We start from the raw sequence: 19195 nt of genomic DNA on the forward strand, positions 1-19195 counted from the left end.
GTGATTACATTTAGGATGGTATTCACTAGTCTCTGAATGTTGAGCCTCTTTCTGTGGGCAGATTATAGGCAAAATCTATAAAAACCTGAAGATGGAGTTTCACATCATAATTTCCAGATAGCCAGTGCTACGTCAATTCTAAACTCATAAGAATTAAAGGAGGAGATTCCGCACCCTAGATTATATAGTAAATAGAAATTCCACTTAATTTGGGCTGAACTTTTGCTTACAGAACAAGCTTTACACTTACAATTCCTTCATTTCTTAAGAAACAAAAACAAATAAAGAAAACAATACCACCCTCAAATCAAACACCTCAAATATTTGATTGTTGACAGTAAAATGATTCAAACTCTGTCTTAATTACTTCTAATTACTTGCTATTATAACTCTTATTGCTGGCTAAGAATTCGATTGTTAGCTAAAATAATGAACATACCACATAGTTATTGCAGTCTTTTGGTTTTCCATGCATTTGCTGAAGCAAATCTGCTAAAATGAAGCTTAATCAGGCTTATCTATACCACCTTCTTGCACAAAAGGTTTCTCTGACCATAGATGTGCATCCCTTCCCATGCAAATCTGATGCAAATCAGCAGAACACACCTGACTGGTATGTCACCACTTCCAACAACAATGCAAGTCATTAACTGAAGTCACGAGTATATCCTTCAGCAGCAGCACTAATTTAAGTCTCCCCTCCAGTGATTATTCCCGCCCCAGCACAGCTGTTCGCATGACTGTTTCATAAACTGCTCCAAGGCCACAGTCTGTGTCAAAAAATAAACCATCCAAAACTAACTAGTTATGCACAACACAGCGAGCATTAGGATAACTACACAGGCAACACAGAGGGTGTTAACATAGGATAAACCCGGGTAACTAAACAGGCAACACGAGCATGTGAATAAACGGCAGGGGTCTGCCCCAGCAAACACCACTGCTTACAGAAATGCGCACTGGACTGCGTACCCAGGAGACAGCGACGTCAGTACCTACAAAGCCTGGATTTGCCCCAGCAGGATGTGTGTCTACTGTGAGCGTAACCTCTCCCTCTCCTAGTCAGAGTTCATAACACGTGAGGAAAAGCAACCAGCCAGATGCACGCTGGCCCGACGCAGTTGTGTGGCAGCTCTCAGCTGATGTGCTCCAGTCATCTCACGGCTCATCCAAAACACATACTTTCCTATCACACAGCAGAGGTAATAGGCAGCTGCATGCCTCTTACAGAAAGAAAATATATATATATATACATACAGATGTTAAAAGTTACACGTATACATATTAAAAGCCATAATGTATGCTCTGACAATATCACAGTTTGTATAATTACTGTCATCAGTAATGTCTAACATTAACGTCTAATGAATATTGGTGTATGTGCTGTGGCACTCATATCTCACTGTATTTCCTTTATTACTTACGAGTCCTTCACATAAGTTTACTTCCAACCAGTAATAAATACAATAATTTTACGCAAATTTGCTATGAAGAACAGTAATTTTATAACATTTTCAGATTTTTGTAACTTCTTAAGATCCTGTCGTGTTGGTTCAGCAGTTTCTCTGGTTTCAGTCTGTGGCTATTGGCTTTACAAGGTTTGAAGTAATATCAAAATGCACTATCCACTTTCCCAGACAGAACTACTATCCCATAACCTTAACAGCATATTATTGAGACAGAAAATCAGGTAGCTAAACAGGACCCCAAAAATGTGTTTTTTTCAACATTTTAACAAAAGTTCTGGAGGCAGTGGAGCTTGCTAAGGGAGAATAAAACTGTTCCAACTGTAAGAGAAAATCATGAAAAGGAAGAAGTCAGCAGATTAATAGGGCAAAAATCACCAACAGTAAGGTGTGAAACAACCAGTCTATTGGCCACATGTCATTCATTAATGACTCAGACCAGAGAAGGATTTTAAGAAAGAATCAGGATGAGAAGTGAGTCCTCGATGTTGAGAAATTTAACAGATACCAGAGAAGAACTGTCTTCCTTGTCCCCGTAAAGGGAACCATTTCTCCCAATTCGTGTGCCCGGTGGTGCTTTGCTCTCTGTAATATTTTTCTTTAAGCCTCTAATGCTCTGTTGGGAATGCTTGCTTTAAGAAAATTTAAGTGGAAAATTTAAGTTACTTATGGAAATAAATTTTACATAACATTGGGGTTTTTCACATCTGGTGATGACAAAAAAGAGCACGCTCAGACAAAAGCACTGCTTACCGGCAGGTGACTAAGTGGCACATCCACTTGGCCCAGGAAGTCGTCTCTAGTCTGTCAAATAGAGAAAAAAAGGCAGAAAAAGGAGTAATTTTACCTCTAAGGTCATCTTTACATCAGAAAAGCAAAAAATTATGAACATCAATCCAATCACAACGAAGCAAAAATAAAGATGATTGAGTACCATTATTTTAGCGATTACTGGTTTTTACCCCTTTATTATTTCACATTCTCTGTTGTTACAATTTATCTATTTCAGCAGAGCATTTTCTGGGAGAGTCCAAAATGGCTTCTCAGTCCACAGTGTGTACGTTAAGTACTGACGAAATTCTGTTTCCTCTGACAGCCTATGCATAATTCAAAGCACAAATAACCTGCTCTTTCCATGAATTAGTCTCCACATGCATTAAAAAGCAGAGTGAAATTACTGTTCACTACATCATTGAAATGTTCATGTCAAACCTTGGTGGCTTTGTCTTTTTTTTTTTTTTTTAAAGGAAGAACCTCATGTTCACATCTAATAGAGAAGGGAAGGGAACCCAACATCCAAACAGTGACGATAGAACTGCATGAATTGCAAACATTTTGCCCCAAAATAAAAATGTGTTTCATCACTTTACCAAACAGAAACCAAAGTATTAGACCTTTTTGTTCTTTTTAAAGAATGCTGTTCCATTAATTCAGAATGCTTACTTTGGGAGGAACAGTTAGACACCCTTACGACCAGCCTGTTGAGTAATCCTGTATTTCCCTCTTGAAGACTCGACCATTCAGATGCCACTTCAGGTTAAGCATGTGGATGTGGTTATACCATCCTTCGGGCCACACAGCGCCATCACAAATTCACTTACGCATAGTTAGGTCCGTACAGAAGCGTTAAATATTACTTTTCTTCATGTTCTTCACTGTCTGTTGGATCACCACCTTCTCTCACAGTGAACAGTCCAAAGGTACCATCTCCCACGAAGGTAACGACTGACAAGCTGACAGCGGGACCTGGTCTCCATCTAACTATACCTTTATGACTCTGTGTTTGAAGCATTATTCGTAACTCCACCGACAATATTCCATACCTGTTTTACAACTATGAAGATGACAGGATAAAGAGGACCCCTCAAGGTCTAGAAGTTCAAAAATCTATCTGACCTTTCAAGTACTCAGTGATTCTTGAAGATGCTCAGACTAGACTGTATGTGGTAGCCTAATCACCCATTCATACCTACCACTTTAAAGAGGATAGAAATTCACACAAGGTATCTCAGTGCACTTCTAGCAATCCACTTACAAGGACAGTGTATCAGGTTTGCGTGGCAAGGTTTTGGCAGTGGTGGGGGCTGCAGGGGCGGCTTCTGTGAAAAGCTGCCAGAAGCTTCCCCTGAGTCCGATAAAGCCAGTGCCAGCCAGCTCCAAGACGGACCCGCCGGTGGCCAAGGCCAAGGCCATCAGCGACAGTGGGAGCGCCTCTGAGATAACAGAGTTAAGAAGGGGAAAAAACAAGGGCACGCAGCATTTACAGCTGGAGAGAGGAGTGAGAATATGTGAAAACAACCCTGCAGGCACCAAGGTCAGTGCAGAAGGAGGGAGGAGGTGCTCCAGGCGCCAGAGCAGAGGTTCCCCGGCAGCCCGTGGGGAAGCCCATGGCAAGGCCGGCTGTGCCCCTGCAGCCATGGAGCTCCACGGGGGAGCAGATCTCCACCTGCATGCGGGGAGGGCCCCACGCCGGAGCAGGGGGATGCCTGAAGGAGGTCGTGACCCTGTGGGCCCCCCACGCTGGGGCAGGCTTCTGGCAGGACCCATGGAGAGAGGAGCCCCGGCTGGAGCAGGTTTGCTGGCGGAAGTTGTGACCCCGTGGGGGACCCAGGCTGGATCAGCCTGTTCCTGAAGGACGGCACCCGTGGGGGGACCCAGGCTGGATCAGCCTGTTCCTGAAGGACGGCACCCGTGGGGGGACCCAGGCTGGAGCAGCCTGTTCCTGAAGGACGGCACCCGTGGGGGGACCCAGGCTGGATCAGTTCATGCAGAACTGTAGCCCCTGGAAAGGACTCATGTTGGAGAAATCCGTGGAGGACTGTCTCCCGTGGGAGAGCCCCACACTGGAGCAGGGCAGAGTGTGAGGAGTCCTTCCCCTGAGGAGGAAGGAACGGCAGAGACAATGTGTGATGAACTGACCACAACCCCCATTCCCTGCCCCCCTGCGCCGCTCAGGGGGAGGAAGGAGAGAACTCGGGAGTAAAGTTGTGCCCGGGAAGAAGGGAGGGGTGGGGGGAAGGGGTTTTAAGGTTTAGTTTTTATTTCTCATTATCTTGCTCTGATTTGGTTGATGATAAATTAAACTAATGTCCCCAAGTCAAGTCTGTTTTGCCCATGATGGTAATTGCTGACTGATCTCCCCATCCTTATCTCCACCCACAAGCTTCTCCTTAAATTTTCTCTCTCCTGTCCAGCTGAGGAGGGGAGTGATAGAGCAGCTTTGGTGGGCACCTGGCCTCCAGCCAAGGTCAACCCACCACAGACAGACATAAGAAAAGGAACATGAAATATTAGCAGAGGTGGACAAACGAAGGATAAATTTTGAGAGGGAAAAATGTATACTGATATCACTCAATTTACTGCTCAATAAAGCCTAGAAAGAAATAGCTCTCATCCATTTTCTCATGAAACAATAATGTCTGTTCTACCTGTATATTCAATTACACTAGATATAAAACTTCTAGCTGAAAATATATGTGTACTGAATGGACTGTGATTGCTTTAAATGAATTACAAATTTAAAGCACTTCTCAAGTGTTAACTTTATCACTTAGAGACACCTCAAAACTAATTCATCATTTAACAATTTTTATGACTAACAGTGACACCTGAAGAGCAGAGTTGCACTGGTACCTTTTATTGTCAATTCATCTAAATCTCAGGGGCAATTATTCTTTAAAATGTGGCTGTTTCTATCCATTCAACTTCAACACATCCCTGTGCAAAGCAAAATGCAGGGCATCTCCCCTCTGCATCGCATCCACATGGGTCAGACCTTCCCTGCTGGTAAGTAATAGAGGGCAACCCAGAAATAAAATCCGTAACAAAAGCACAGACAGGTTAGTCAGGCACTGCATAGATTCCTTTCTGTCTCTTAGCACCACATTACCTCAAAATGCCATACGTCTGAGTAGCTTACTGGTATTATAAAGTACCCGGGAATATGACAGAGAACTCACACACTGAAAATGAATCAAGTGTCATGCTCCCACTAAAATATAGTTCATAAAGAGAATAAGACCACAAGCAGCAGTGTACTGGCCTGCCATGCCAGGCCCAGGTGCTCTCAAGTGCCGTGAAGAGAAGGAGTAGTGACTGAAGCAACGATATTCAGAAGCTGTGCAGACACCAGATAAATATTCCAATTTCTCCTTTATATAGAGATCACCTTTCTAATAGATTTCCATTGACATGTTTGCATTTAACCTAACTGGATGCACACAGTACCACTTTGGACAATATCTAGGGAGTGTATCTTCAGAGCTGTATGAAGTTGCCCACATAGCAGAGATGTGGACGTGCTGAAAGTCAGCTCTGCAGCTAATCTAATCTCATTCATACAACCGTCATTTGCTCATTTATAGCAGCAATTCTCTCTTCCAGCAACTTGGATTAAGATTCTTTCCTCCCTTCCCGTGATGAAAGCCATTAAAAACATGTCCAAAAATCCAACAACCCAGAAACTCCACAAGACCACTGAGAAGCCTCAAGCAATTTCTTCTTGAAAGGAGAAGCTGTGGGAAAACAGTCCCAAGTCTCCCTTCGTGCGACCAGATCCCCAGAGGAAGGGATTCTGAGCCCCCGTGGAAGTCACAGCTGCGTGGTGGGGCACCAGGGGGTCATTCCTCTGACCCCTCACCAGCAGGAGCCATCTCCTGCTCTGTGTCCCTCCGAGGTTAACCAAATGCCTACCCTCAGGGCTGTAAAAGCTCTCCCAAGGCAAACACAGGGTCCTCACAGAAGGGATCAAAAGTGAAGCAGGGATGTCACGCTGCTGCCTCTACACTCTTGATTCCCACCACTTCTTTGACAATCCACCCACCATTGAGGAAACCTTTCCTCTTACAGGAATTTGGGCCTGAAATGTGGCCAATCCTGAAACAAATTATCTGAAATGCAGATAATTCTTCATAAACCAAAACTACACAGGCTGTTCTAAATACAGGGTAAGCCAGTGGTGTGGCTGTATGGAGAGCTGTCATGAGGAGACCTACCCAAAACCAGCACGCAGACACAATAAAGCCCAGGCCACATCTGCTCATCTCTCGCTGACCAGATGAGGCTGATCTGGGCTGGAGCAGCCAGACCAGAGAGCCTTGTCATCGGAGGCCAAGCAGAAAGCTCTGCCGAAGGAGCCTGGGTGGCATCTGCCTGGCTCCCAAGCTGTGGCATGGGCAGGAAAGGAACAGGGGAACACGGACACGCTGCAAACAGCCCCACGGCCGTGCCACGTGCTCAGGGAGGGAGGCTGGAGGGGACAGTAACCCAGGAAACTGCCAAAATCTGTGTCATGGGGAGAAGTCACAGGGATTGGCAGGCGCCCCTCCACTGGAGCCCACTGTTGGCATGCCGGGGAGCTGGGAAGAAGCGAAGGGTGAACACAGGCCCCGGTGGGGCGTGTGTACGCAGGTCCCACATGGTGCAGGCCGCCAAGCCCGAGTGGGACCGCCACAGAGAAGGCAGGCTGCCGGGGAGGACACAGACCGTGTCGCCGCGCCCACAGCACCAAGGCACTGCCAGGCCAGGGCTGCCCTGACCCGTTCTGAGTGCCCACGTGCAGGGGCTCAAACAGAAACCTGAGGTGAGAAACCACCACCTGCTCGCGACACCCAGGCTTTATTAAGAAATGAAATCTAAAATTTATGCCAGTGAATGGGGTTGTTCTGTTCTTGCAGCTACCATCCCAAATTCCCCTATAACCATGATGTCATACATCAGATAACAGTAAGTTAATAAAACATAACAACAAAGCAGAAACTGATTCTTGTCGCTTATAAAGAGCTTAAACAATGAAGGGAATACTTTTCTAAAGATTTTTTTTAAAGTCTATGTAATTGAATACAAATATCTAATGTTTCCAATGCCGTAGACATATGCACAAGTAAAACATAACTCTCTTTAAAACTAATTTATTTTAAAGCCAGACTTAAACCATATATTGACAATCCTACATTTATCAATCATTTTAGTATCTTACCTAAACATGATGAGTTCTAGCATTTTGATCTAGACTGTAAATGTTATATTCAACAGTCAAAGGAATGAAGTTTTGGCAACAGATGAGGTAGACAGTAATTACATAGCATGCATGAGCTTTGTGAGCTGGTCACTGTGCTCAACATACACTTGGTATTCGTTAATAAGATACGAATTTTCAAAATAAAGCATACTGCATTCTTTAAAAATCAACTGTCTGTCAGGGGAACAATTTCTCCCAGATACTGTTTATGATACCAGATATCAGCCCTAGTGATTCCCAAATAACCTGCTGCTTATTTATAACCACGCTATGCACAGAATCCCAGGAAGTGCATACTGCTGCTCCAAAGCCAAGTTTACATATTTCTCATAGCACAGCATTAAGTTTAATATGAAATTCATATTTTATATGATAACATCATAAGAATTCTGTTTCTACTACAAAGATAGCATAAAGTCCTGTGACGCCCACAAAGCATGGACCAATACTGCATATTACATGCACTTAGAACAACACAAAAAAGAGTAACTGCATCAAGTAGCCTGTGTTTTTTCCAAATTCAAGTAAAAATAGCCTAGAGATTTTTCATTACAGAATTTTGACTATTAATCTTCTTCCTAGTTACTACTGAAAAAACCTGGTAGCATGCACTGCTTTTAGAGAATTAACATATTTCTCCCTTAATATTGGCGAATACCAAGTACCTTCCACCTTCTGCTTCAATACAGTTACTCAAATATCAACTACTCAGAAGAAAATATATACCTGTTTCTAGATCTGTTCATGCAGCTTTTAGTTCAAGAAAAACACAACTCATGGACATGGAAAATTTTCAGGTTGGTTAGAAACAGAACTGTGACCAGACATGGGTGCAGTTTCACTACATATGTGGGGAAGAGGGTCCCTCCTCGGCGCCTGAGATGGGGAGGAAACCCACCATGGGTTTGTGCAGGTGGTGGGGACATAAAGAGACAAGTGTACAAGGTTCCCTCAGGGTATTTCTCAAACATGCCCCCCCCCCCAACTTCCTTATCTATTCCCAGCATGAATATGGCCATCTTCACTAGTACTAAGGTTCTTGCAAAACTGAATCTTTGTGCAAACCTTAACTATACACATACATTTATAAGAAAAATTATTGGGGGTGTGGGGTTTAATATATTCATATTTAGCACTTTAGGACATTTTTTGCTCTGTGAAAAGAATTTTGTCTTGCAGACCTCCACACTTCTAATATTTATGCATTCTCATCTTGGGGTGTCCTGCTTCCAGAAAAGCACCTCATAAGCCACATGAACTTAGTTCCTTCTCGATCATCTACTGAATTTCCAGTGCCATATCTTTCACATTTCTCATTGTAACAATGTCTGTTTCAAGAACCTCTTTCTCACTAAAATAGAAAGGGCTACCCGATCCACAAGCTTGCCTGTTTACTTGTATATTACACTGCTAATTCCTGCTGAAGTCTGATCTTCCCCCCATCCAAGACAGTGAGCAATCCACTCTTAACCGTAAAGACACAGGCTGCAGATGCTTATCAGCCTACAACTTGAAACAGATTTTACCAATCAGAATTACCGAACTACTTTTCAGAGCTGTTGGCTAGGCAATGATGCGTATTGTATCATTATAACCTTTATTTTAGATAGGTCATTATATGAAGGTAAGGAGTCACTCAATTTTTTAAAGCCGTAAACAGGAGGAAAAGTTAGTTCACTGGAGAGAGACTGCAGCTGCCAGCAAAATCTTTACCGACAGTTTTCTTGTTTCAGGTGTATGCGAAAATCTTAATGACCAGCTGGAGTTGCCAAAACCAGTCACTCTCAACATAAGACTTCCTCTTTAGAATGCCCCGGGAGCACCCACGGCTGTGTAACGCCCAGAGCCGCTCTGCCCTCGCCCACGACTGCCAGGCTGCAAGCAGCAGGATCCCTGCAGGACCGTGACTGCGTGTTGGATAGATGGTCGTGTTTGTTGGTGTGAAACGTCTACGTAAGGCCCTGCACGACTTTCACAGCTGGGAGGGACCACGAAGGGACAATAAAGCTGCCAGCACGCGTTGCCTTTTGGAGGGGGCAACCCCTGTTGAAATGTCATTGTGCGCTCGGTATTTACTCCGTGCTATCGGCAACGTGGCCTCTGTGTGGGCCCGGTAAGATCGGAAAAGCACATGGCAGGGAGGGGTAGAGCATGTCTTAGATGCTTTATAAAAGTCTTGCTGCAAATCCTAAGACAAAATGTAACAAAAGCTATGCCAGAATTTCCTATTTAGTCTTTAACAGTCCAGAGCAATTTTAAGAAGTTATGCCATCCTCTGTTCCAAACGACCACCTGCCAGAAGGGTTTTGTTTGGTTGGTTTAGTACATTTACTTCTGAGGAGAAGAGTGTCAGTGAAAAGATGAACCAATCTGCTTGGTAAAGAAAAGACTCCCAGAAAGTTTTATTTTTATTTTGCATGCCACATCACAAACTGACAAGTATTCCTCACCATCCAATTTAATCTGGAATTAAAGGAGGACAAAAGCCTGCTTTACAATAATGATATTTGAAAGTAACAAAAGAAGCTCATCACTATTTGAGTCACTAAATAAGTATTATTTTTAAAACCTGATATTTATTCAGTTTTACAAAGGACATAAATTTTTATTACTTCATGTACTGTCCTGTTTTCCTGCTGGTGCTCTCAAAATGAAAGGTAATCACTTCTGGTTTTTCGTAGAGACATAAAAACATCCTGTCTATTTAGGAAACCGAAATCTGTCCAAACATCTTTTTATTTATGCATTGGTCTTGTCAAAAAGCAGTACTACTGCAAGAATCCTTTCGTTTCGCTTCCTGTGTGCTGAAACCCATCAGGCATGTTAGGTATTCCGTACACTGAAATTTTTTTGTTGGTGAGTCACCCATTACATTAACACAGACATCAGAGCAAAACCTAGTCACTATCACTGAATCCCAACTGCAGACAAAACCTCAGGTATCTAGCAAATTACAATGGGAAAAAGGATGCTTAACCTGTTGAGGTTCACAGAACCCACCCAGCACAATACATTTGTTTCAAGGTATGTCCAGCATAAAGGAAATAAAGGGAGACATTCCTGCCTCAATACTAGAATGAGTCGATTCTAAATCAAAATATAACCTAATGTTAAATGTTTCAGCTCAATCAGTGAGTTCAACCGATCACTGAATACCATTCACCTCAGAAAACAATACCAAAAATTCAGTAAGTCAAGCAGCTCCTGAAATGGTCAGGAGCAAATTTAATAAAATGCAGTACAAGAACCAGTCAAGACAGGCCCTCAAAGTTCCAAGAAGTCACAAGCAGAAAAAAAATCAACCACCCATCCTAGCCCGAAACTCACAAAAATCCAACTCCAAATCCTGAAAGACTGCACACAGGTATGCCACCCCATTGCAAGAAGGACTAAAGATGCATGGCGAGAGCCAACAGAAGGAAGTATTTTGCTATCACTCACTCAACCCTTTGTGTGCATCTCATCTCAGACAGCCAGTACAGATGGTAGTAGAAGCTTAGAAAAAAAAACTATTAAAAGAATGATTCACTTCTTTCTTGATGGCTTCTATTCCCTCCCATCCCACCTCCCAAAACCCATCAGGATACTTCGAGGTCAACAAATTGCTTCCTCTCAGGCACAAGCACACACAAACTCTGCATTAAAGAACCATTACACTGGACTTTACACTTGCATACTCATAATTAATCTTCACCTCCAAAAGGAAGTAAAAGTCTCAGAATTAGGTACTGTTGTTGGGAGCAGTAGGAGTGGCAAGGTTCAGGAACCTGATTTTCCTTTTAATTTAGAAAGGTAAATTAAAAAAGGATATATGTGCAATCGAGGCAGCTAAGGACAAGCAGCATAAGTAATAACTGCTGGAAGAAAGAGAGAGATACTAGTTTAAGAGAGATTTAGAACAGAGTAAACGTATGTATAATTTCACCATCTAGTAGAGTTTGTCTGTAATTTACCTACGGTATCATTAAAGATCAAAATTAGAAGATAGCTATCATTAAAGGCAATGGCACGAGAAAACACTTCATTACTATTGTTATTGGTAGTCAGTGACTTAAAAAGCTTTAAAAAAATAACACATTTACTTCAAAATACTAGCTTGTGCCAAATAACTTACAATGTGAAACAACTGTTCAGCATGTGAGATTTAAATGACAAGGTGACACTCGCAAGCCAAATGCATGTAAAAATTAGTCTGCAACTTGATATATCAAGGCTGCAATGCCCGTAAGAAAAAAGCCTGGGATAAAGTTACACCACCCTAAAACCCCATAGTCTAATAAAAAGTACAGAAAGGAAAGCATCCAGCAACACCCAGGTACAAAACCTGAAAATGTAGTCGAAACTTAGGATGGTACACATGCACCTCAATTTTACTTGGTACTGACACACAAAATGGGAGTTACATTTAAAAAGAAAAAGTAGGAATAAAACATTGTATTGATCTTAGTTTCAAACATTTAAGTTTGTTGTTTTCCAGAAGAGAAAGTGTCTACAGTTAATAGTTAACGATATAGTTAACAGTTATAGACCCTTAATAATTGACAGCTAATTTTTAAACAAAATTACAGAACAATCTCAAATTCCGTAAAACAATGCTTCAAGAAGGGTTCTAATAAGCTTCCAAGAATAAGACACATACTAATTCGTCTGAAAAAGAGTGACACAGATAAAGCAGCTCTTCAGAGAAGGAAATCCCAAGTAAAACTGGAACACTACTCAGTATGTGTGAGATTCTAGATAAGCACGTATCAATGAAAATCTTCCTCCCCTTTTATTTTCTTGTAAGACGTATTCTTGCAGGAGAACCTGCTTATTTCAATTCTGGAATAAAAGATAAATATTACCTCAAATACACATCTATTATTTAATATTAATTCTTTAAGTATGTCTAAATGTAGTATTCACTGTAAGATAAAACAGGACATTACGGCAACCATTGCAAAGAAAGACAAGATCTGAGTCACAGCTGCGCATATATGAAAAACTACTACAGACAGCTTTATTCCAGCCTTAATAGAAATTGGAAGTTCAGAAAAAAACAGAGGTACAAAATAGGACAGTCAGGACTTCCATCAAAAGGCTGCATGAATGACCTGAAGGGACTGCAGCAAGGGGAGTAGGCAGATCTTGTAGGTCAACAATGGGCTGCCACAGCTGGAATTGACAACAGGAATTCAGTTTTTTAGCTATGTGTATAAATATCTTATCAGGGGGAGCAAAGAAGATTAAGCCAAGCTTGGCAGTGCCTATTGACAGGACAAGCAGCAATAGGCAGAAATTGAAACACAGGAAATTCCATTTAAACGTAAGACAAAACTGCTGTGAGGCTGGTCAAACACTGGAACAGGTTGCCTAAGGACACTGGATTTTCCATCATTGGAGATACTCAAACCCCAATCGGACAAGGCCCTGAGCAACCCACTCTGTTTGACCTGGATTTGAGCAGGGAGTAGACTGGACAATCTCCATCCATTCAGTGATTTCAGCCTCACCCATTCAGTGATTCTAGGACTACTAAGTTTAAAAAAAAAAATAAAATTCCTCTTTTTTAATTACTTTAGTGTGGATAAGATGGTCATGTTTGACCAGCTGCAGGTGTATTTCATTGAAAGAAGGCCCAGCATGCAACTGCAGTTCTCTCCTAGGACCTGTATTCATGCAGAGGCTTCCAGCTCCAGTCACTCAAGACCTACTTCAACTTCAATTGCTGAACTCAAGTAGGTCAAGCGACTTCTAGTAGATAATTGCCCTGTTAGTGTTTTTTTTTTATTACACCTTCCTGTTGAATTTTCACACATACCTTTCTGGTTTACGTTTTTATTTTCATCTTGCATCTTCATAATGATTATTCACACATATTTCCACATAAAGTCTGAGAACAGTCAGATGGTAAGTTAAGCCATTATCATTCAATTGATATATCTTAGAGGAACTTGAAAAGCGAAAAAATTCTAATCAACAGAAAAATACTATTAAAAAAACCCCTACGTGTACACAAACACTCCTAATATACACAACTCTCCTCCCAAGCAAAGACTTTAATGCTGCAATTTAGTAATAGGTCAAACTGCTGAAATCCCGTGTTGCATCTTCTAACGCCTACCTAAGATGCATTTCTATCACTGACGACTGTCGCAACAGCCCTAGGTCTTGTAATTTTCAAAACCTTGTTTCTAAAAACAGATACAATTGGTTAAAACTGATCACAGCTTAATACAGCACGAACTTGTGAAAGTGCAATAATTTTACAATGTTCAAATACCAGTAAAAAACCCCATTTTGTCTACGCAGCAAAACTTCATAAACATGTACTTAGTTATGTCAAATGCACAACTCACTCTTGCAGATCTTAAGACTTTATTTCCATGTCAATGGATTCATGTCAGTGACATGAATCTAAAAAGTCAACAGCCAGGATACTTTGAGTGGTTTATAAACTTACCTGTGATGTAGTATCTCAAACACCTACATGTTTTTATGGTATGAATGCAGACATACGATTGGTGAAATAGCGTGACTCAGGTATTCACAAGATATTGTAAGTAGCATATCAACAGCTGCATCCAGTCATTTACTAAGTAAACACAAGAAAATATTTTAGATAAAGGATTGGCTGATGTAAAAGTTCCAATCCATGCAATGAAACTCCCATTTACAATCATAACAATCAGCATTTAGTGACAAAAGCAGATCAAGTCATTCTTGATCCCATGCTTTCTGCTTGTTTCATCCCTAGCACTGCAGTATTTTGCACCTTCCATTGTGCTCGCATGAACTAGATCAAGAAATTCAGCTGGCTTTAAAAACAGAACATTAATTGCCTGATCTAGTTCGCTAAGTGACTCTCTTAATAATTTCACTGGCATAACTGAGGAGGATGGAGGGTACAGCACAGAGGGAAAAGTTAGAGCAGGAGGGGTAGTATGGACGTGTGTTGGGAACGATCACGAGCAGGTTCCCACTGAACGCTCCTGTGTGAAAAAGCGCTGAAAAAAGGCAAGGTCACCTTGGCCCGGGAACCAGCAACATGTGCAAACCACTGGAGTGATGTCTCATCTACATTCGTACATGAAACTGAAGTAGTGGACAGAGAGACAGGGAAGATGCAAAAAGAAAAAAAAATAATTAAAAGATACAACAGAGTCTGTATTGCTGTATGTTGACACCCCTCTGTGATGTGGAGGTGAGCCCTGATCAGCTGTGGTTATCAACAATCCCGCAGAGGTTTTCAGAGATGTTTTCATTCCCTGGCCAAATACCAGATTGGGTAATAACACTCCACCCACCTATGATTCCCTTGGCATTTTCAGTTGATCATGATGTTCCCAGCTTCCTGACCTAAAAATTGTTGTGTACTATTTCTGTGCACTGTTTAAACTGATGCCACATTCCAACCCAGATATTGCTTGATTTCAGAGCTGGGTGAAACAATCTCTATAGTAAATTTTACTGTTTGGTTTTTTTTTTAAATTCCTGCAGCTTCTTCTTAAAGTAAAATACTCCAAGTCCACAGTCGTCTTAGACCACAAACGCCCTGCACCACGCTGCTGCGCACAGCTATGTACCTAAACTATTAGGGCCTGGACTATCACGGGCTGATGGCAGACAGTCTGATGAGGTTCAGAGCCCACCTTATATTTAAATTTATTATAAATAAATAACTGCTGTGTTCTTTCCAAACTTTTCAAATCACTGAATTACTAGTGGGTAATATCTAACGTGACCAGAATGGTTGTATGAAGGACACTCACGCAAACGTAACTTGGTGGCTCTGGATCACAACGTAGGGGTGCTCACCTGTAGGTCACCTGTGCAGGCAAGTGATCCGATGCACGCACTTCCAGGGTCACGTGATGAGAACAGGAGTGTGGTATTAAACTGTTCTGAGATCATTCTCTCCCAGCAGTGCTCCAGCGCAAACATATGGGAAGGAGCGGTGAATGCATGGAAAAGACTGCAGAACTGTGCACGTGCACATTTCCGCACTGTACCCATCAACTCTGACTGGTTTTCACTGGAGGCATGCGTATGCCAGACCTTCAAGCTGCAAACAGAGCTGGATAATAAAAAACCAAGATGTTTGGCATCATAAAACTCAGATCTCATGTCCTGTGGATGTCTAACCATCAAATCTTTATTTTCTGTCCTTTAGCTCCTCATCTTTCTTTCATGCCTAACACCAGGAGCTCATGGTGCTGGGGGATAAAGTCACATAGTGCAATCCACTGCAGCCATGTGCCCTGTCACGTAACCGAACAAGGCTGAGGGGCTGTTATCATTATGGGACAATTTTAACACTGGCAGCCTTAGTTGCAAAGAATGATCAGTATGTCAGTGTAAATCATCCCCTGAAGGTGCAGAAGTACACGACACTTTAGGGACATACAACCAAGGTTTAAGATGATATTTTCTGCAAAACAAAAGCTAATGACACAGTTTAGGCTGGGAGAAACTGGCAAAATAAACCAACCTGGCAAAGAAAAACATGAGACACTAAAGAGGTGATTACCACCACTGAGCAAATTCAGCAGCCAAACAGTGAAATACAAAGTGTAAAACTGAGCAGGAATTAAGCAAATTTTACTTAGGTATTATTTAAGCCCTGCGCTTGAGATACCATGTACCATCACTGCCAAGTGCCAGGGAAACCGTTCCAAGAGTTTTAAAGACTGTCTTCACTTATACAGCACTAAACTTTCACAACATAAATACAATAGAGTTGCACATACCAAAAAGAAAAATACCAACCCAATAGCAGAAAATACCTGCTGCCTTTAGAGAAAACTACGTAAAATCATACATTCTACCTTGGCAGAGAGCTCTTTTCCACCTTAATCAGCAAGCACAGAAACACACTACAGTGATGTAACACAGTGATGTAGCAAAGCTCTGTTTTTGTTATTCATTTTATAAAAGCCATCCTTCTAATAAAGGAAGCCACTGTTGCATTAAAAATACTTTTACAGGTAACACAATAAAAATGAATAATTTTGTCCTCCTCAACAGTGGAATGCGTTTAAAGAAAACAGCAGAAGAAATTACAAACTAAGACACATACATTCCCTTCTCCCCACAAATACAATCAGATTTCCAGTTTCCTTAATTTGTCTCCTAGAGCCCTTCGGTACCAAATGGGGAAACCACTGAACTCTACTTTTACTGAAGGTTTTAAAAATGAAAGGGACCCCAAAAACCAAAAGAGGATTTGTGTTCATGGAAGTATTTTTAATGATTTTTTTCAACTAGCAGCAAAACATGAATTTATTAATTGAAACAAAGCACGCCCATTTTTAACTGCTTTTGACTATAATCTTAAAATATTAATTAGCCATCACAGATGTCTTTCTACACCTAAGGCATATCAACTCCCTGATCTCATTCTCATGAATAAAGCTACAATGATAACTTTATTATATTAATTTATCATTTGATGAAAGGAATAGCAAAATTAAATTCTTATTTTTTTCTCATTTCTTACTAACTGAACTGCAACAAAACTCTTTTCATTTATATAAACTTAAAGGAATTCTGTCAGTTGCCAGTGTAACCTCTCCTTAAGTAAAATATTTTCAGAACTACTTCCCAGTTCCCAAGCATAACTAAAATTCCATTTTTTCATTTTGTAGTAACGGCAACTTATTACACTTCTGCAGTTCATATATATGCATCCTGGCCACAATGATTTTTTACTAACCTATTCTTAATCAAAAATGTTCTAACCAATTAAGGTTTAAACAGCCATATCTTAAAATCTGAGCTGAAATTAAACACGGTTATCACTTTAAAGCAATATACAACAAAAAGTCACTCTCCCTAGAATTTGTAGAAGTTTAACTGAAAAATCTCATTTAACAAGACATTAATTCAAAGCCTACTTCTGTGGCAATACCCAAAATCGTTATTATTCCAGTGTATTTCAAATATAGTCACCTAGATTTGTGCAACAGAACCTTAAACTCTGGTTTCAATTCAGGAGGAAAACTCATATAGCAGTCTAATTAGCTAATTTGTCTCACTACTTGCAGACTCTCCTTCCTCCTACAATCATGATAAAAATAGCTTAAAATAAAAAAGAAAACCTGTCACTGATTTTGCATTTTAGATCAAATGAAACACTTTCTTCCTTGTAAAATTATTCCTGTACCAAGTTTTTATTAAAATAGCATTATTACAAAAGTAAAGCTAAGGTTTTCGCATACAGAACTCATGCTTTATTTCTGCACTTAAGACACGACAAAGTAGGAACTAAAAGCAAGAGGAGGGATAGTTAACACTAAATTTATCAGACTAGAAATCATTAGATTAGAACTAACTATAGTTTATTACTACTGGAATTAATTATTAGAACTTTTCTCATATTTAAAATGTGCCATTTTTAATCGTATTCCAAGTACTGACAAAATAGATAAATATTCGTAACTCTAAACTCAGTGTTTTTAAAAGCACAACCAACATAGAGAAAGAGTTACATCAGTCCTTACTAACTGCTTTCATATTTGGAAAGGCATTGCACTGTAAAATGTTTTTCTCATTACCAGTGCTGCCTTCGCAGGGAGCTATTTCAACAGCAAATCAGAGATGCCCTGTCTGTTTCCAGCCTCTCCAAATATCGAGATTCCTTATTAATATCTTCTCCAGATTTCACAAATCTGACTACCCTATCCGTGTTGGACATGAATTCGCAACAAAGGTACCACTAGCACCTTGGATCTTAAAGCAGTCCATACCGTGCTCTTTTCTGTAAGCTTCAAACCCGCCATCGTTTGACTTCATGCCAGACTGAGAGAAGGCAGAAGTCTAAAATGGGCAGCGACAACTCAAACGTTTAACTGACTAAAAACGTTTTTAGGTAGTACCTTCAGCAGGTGCAATTCGACCGTACCTTTCTTAAACATGTACGAACAGTTTGGCACTTTGAAGGACATGCTGAGCACTGCTTTGCACTATGGCACAAAACATACATACCTAAAATCAACTTTCTGGCAACCCCAGCCAGCTCATCATTTTCACTGGTATCGCTGGTGCTTAACACGCTCGCTCGTCTTTCTAATTGCTGTTAAACACACTCTGCTTAGGCAGAACCCAGCAGAAACAAGAGGCAGCCTCTCCACTGTGCAGCGCGGGGCGCGAGAGCAGGAAGCGCAGTGAACGACTGAAAATGCGGGTACAGAAGTTGACACATAAAATGCACAAATCATTTGGCTTTTACTTCTAGTTCTATCATGTGTGGTGATCACAACTAAGGGATACTAACTATTTATACGTGGGTTGCAAATTGCTATGTCCAACAAAAAAGGAGTTACTAACTTGCCCAGTATAGTAATGATACAACTAGAAAATTTAACTCTTAAATAAATACTGCAAACTTCGTGTTTCTGTAGAACAAGCTTATGATCCCAAAGGCTTGGGATCACCCCTACATTAAGGCAGGTGCCCAAAACAAATACGGGATGTCTTTTTCTACTGATCGAAACCAGATTCTTGATAACAAGGATCACAAAATTCCTAATCTCTAGGTAGTTGAAGTTTGGTAAAATTACTTTCATCCTAAATTTCTGATTTCTTTTTTTAATGTCTGACCCAACATGTTTTTCATGACATTCAGGATAACAGTACTTTAAAAAGTTTATTTCCTAACTAACAACTGATGATTTATTGAGTTGCTTCTGTCAGATTCTCTAAGTATGGAAATACTATCTTCCATTTTTCA

The 19195-nt window shown here is 40.9% G+C and overlaps 1 protein-coding gene across 4 annotated transcripts in view; it reads right to left on the reverse strand.

Annotated features, from left to right (window-relative positions):
* LOC309415189 (E3 ubiquitin-protein ligase NEDD4-like) overlaps positions 1-19195 on the reverse strand; it is a gene marked incomplete at both ends in the record, with an annotated part of 211240 nt that overhangs the window by 62722 nt on the left and 129323 nt on the right. For all 4 annotated transcript variants that reach the window (XM_082012636.1, XM_082012635.1, XM_082012634.1 and 1 more), the window contains one exon: positions 2220-2270. In XM_082012636.1, coding sequence (XP_081868762.1) covers positions 2220-2270 — 51 coding nt within the window. The remainder of the gene's footprint in view (positions 1-2219; positions 2271-19195) is intronic.

This window comes from Phaethon aethereus, assembly GCF_964289735.1.
Source record: "Phaethon aethereus genome assembly, chromosome: W".
In the NCBI taxonomy this organism is placed as follows: domain Eukaryota; kingdom Metazoa; phylum Chordata; class Aves; order Phaethontiformes; family Phaethontidae; genus Phaethon; species Phaethon aethereus.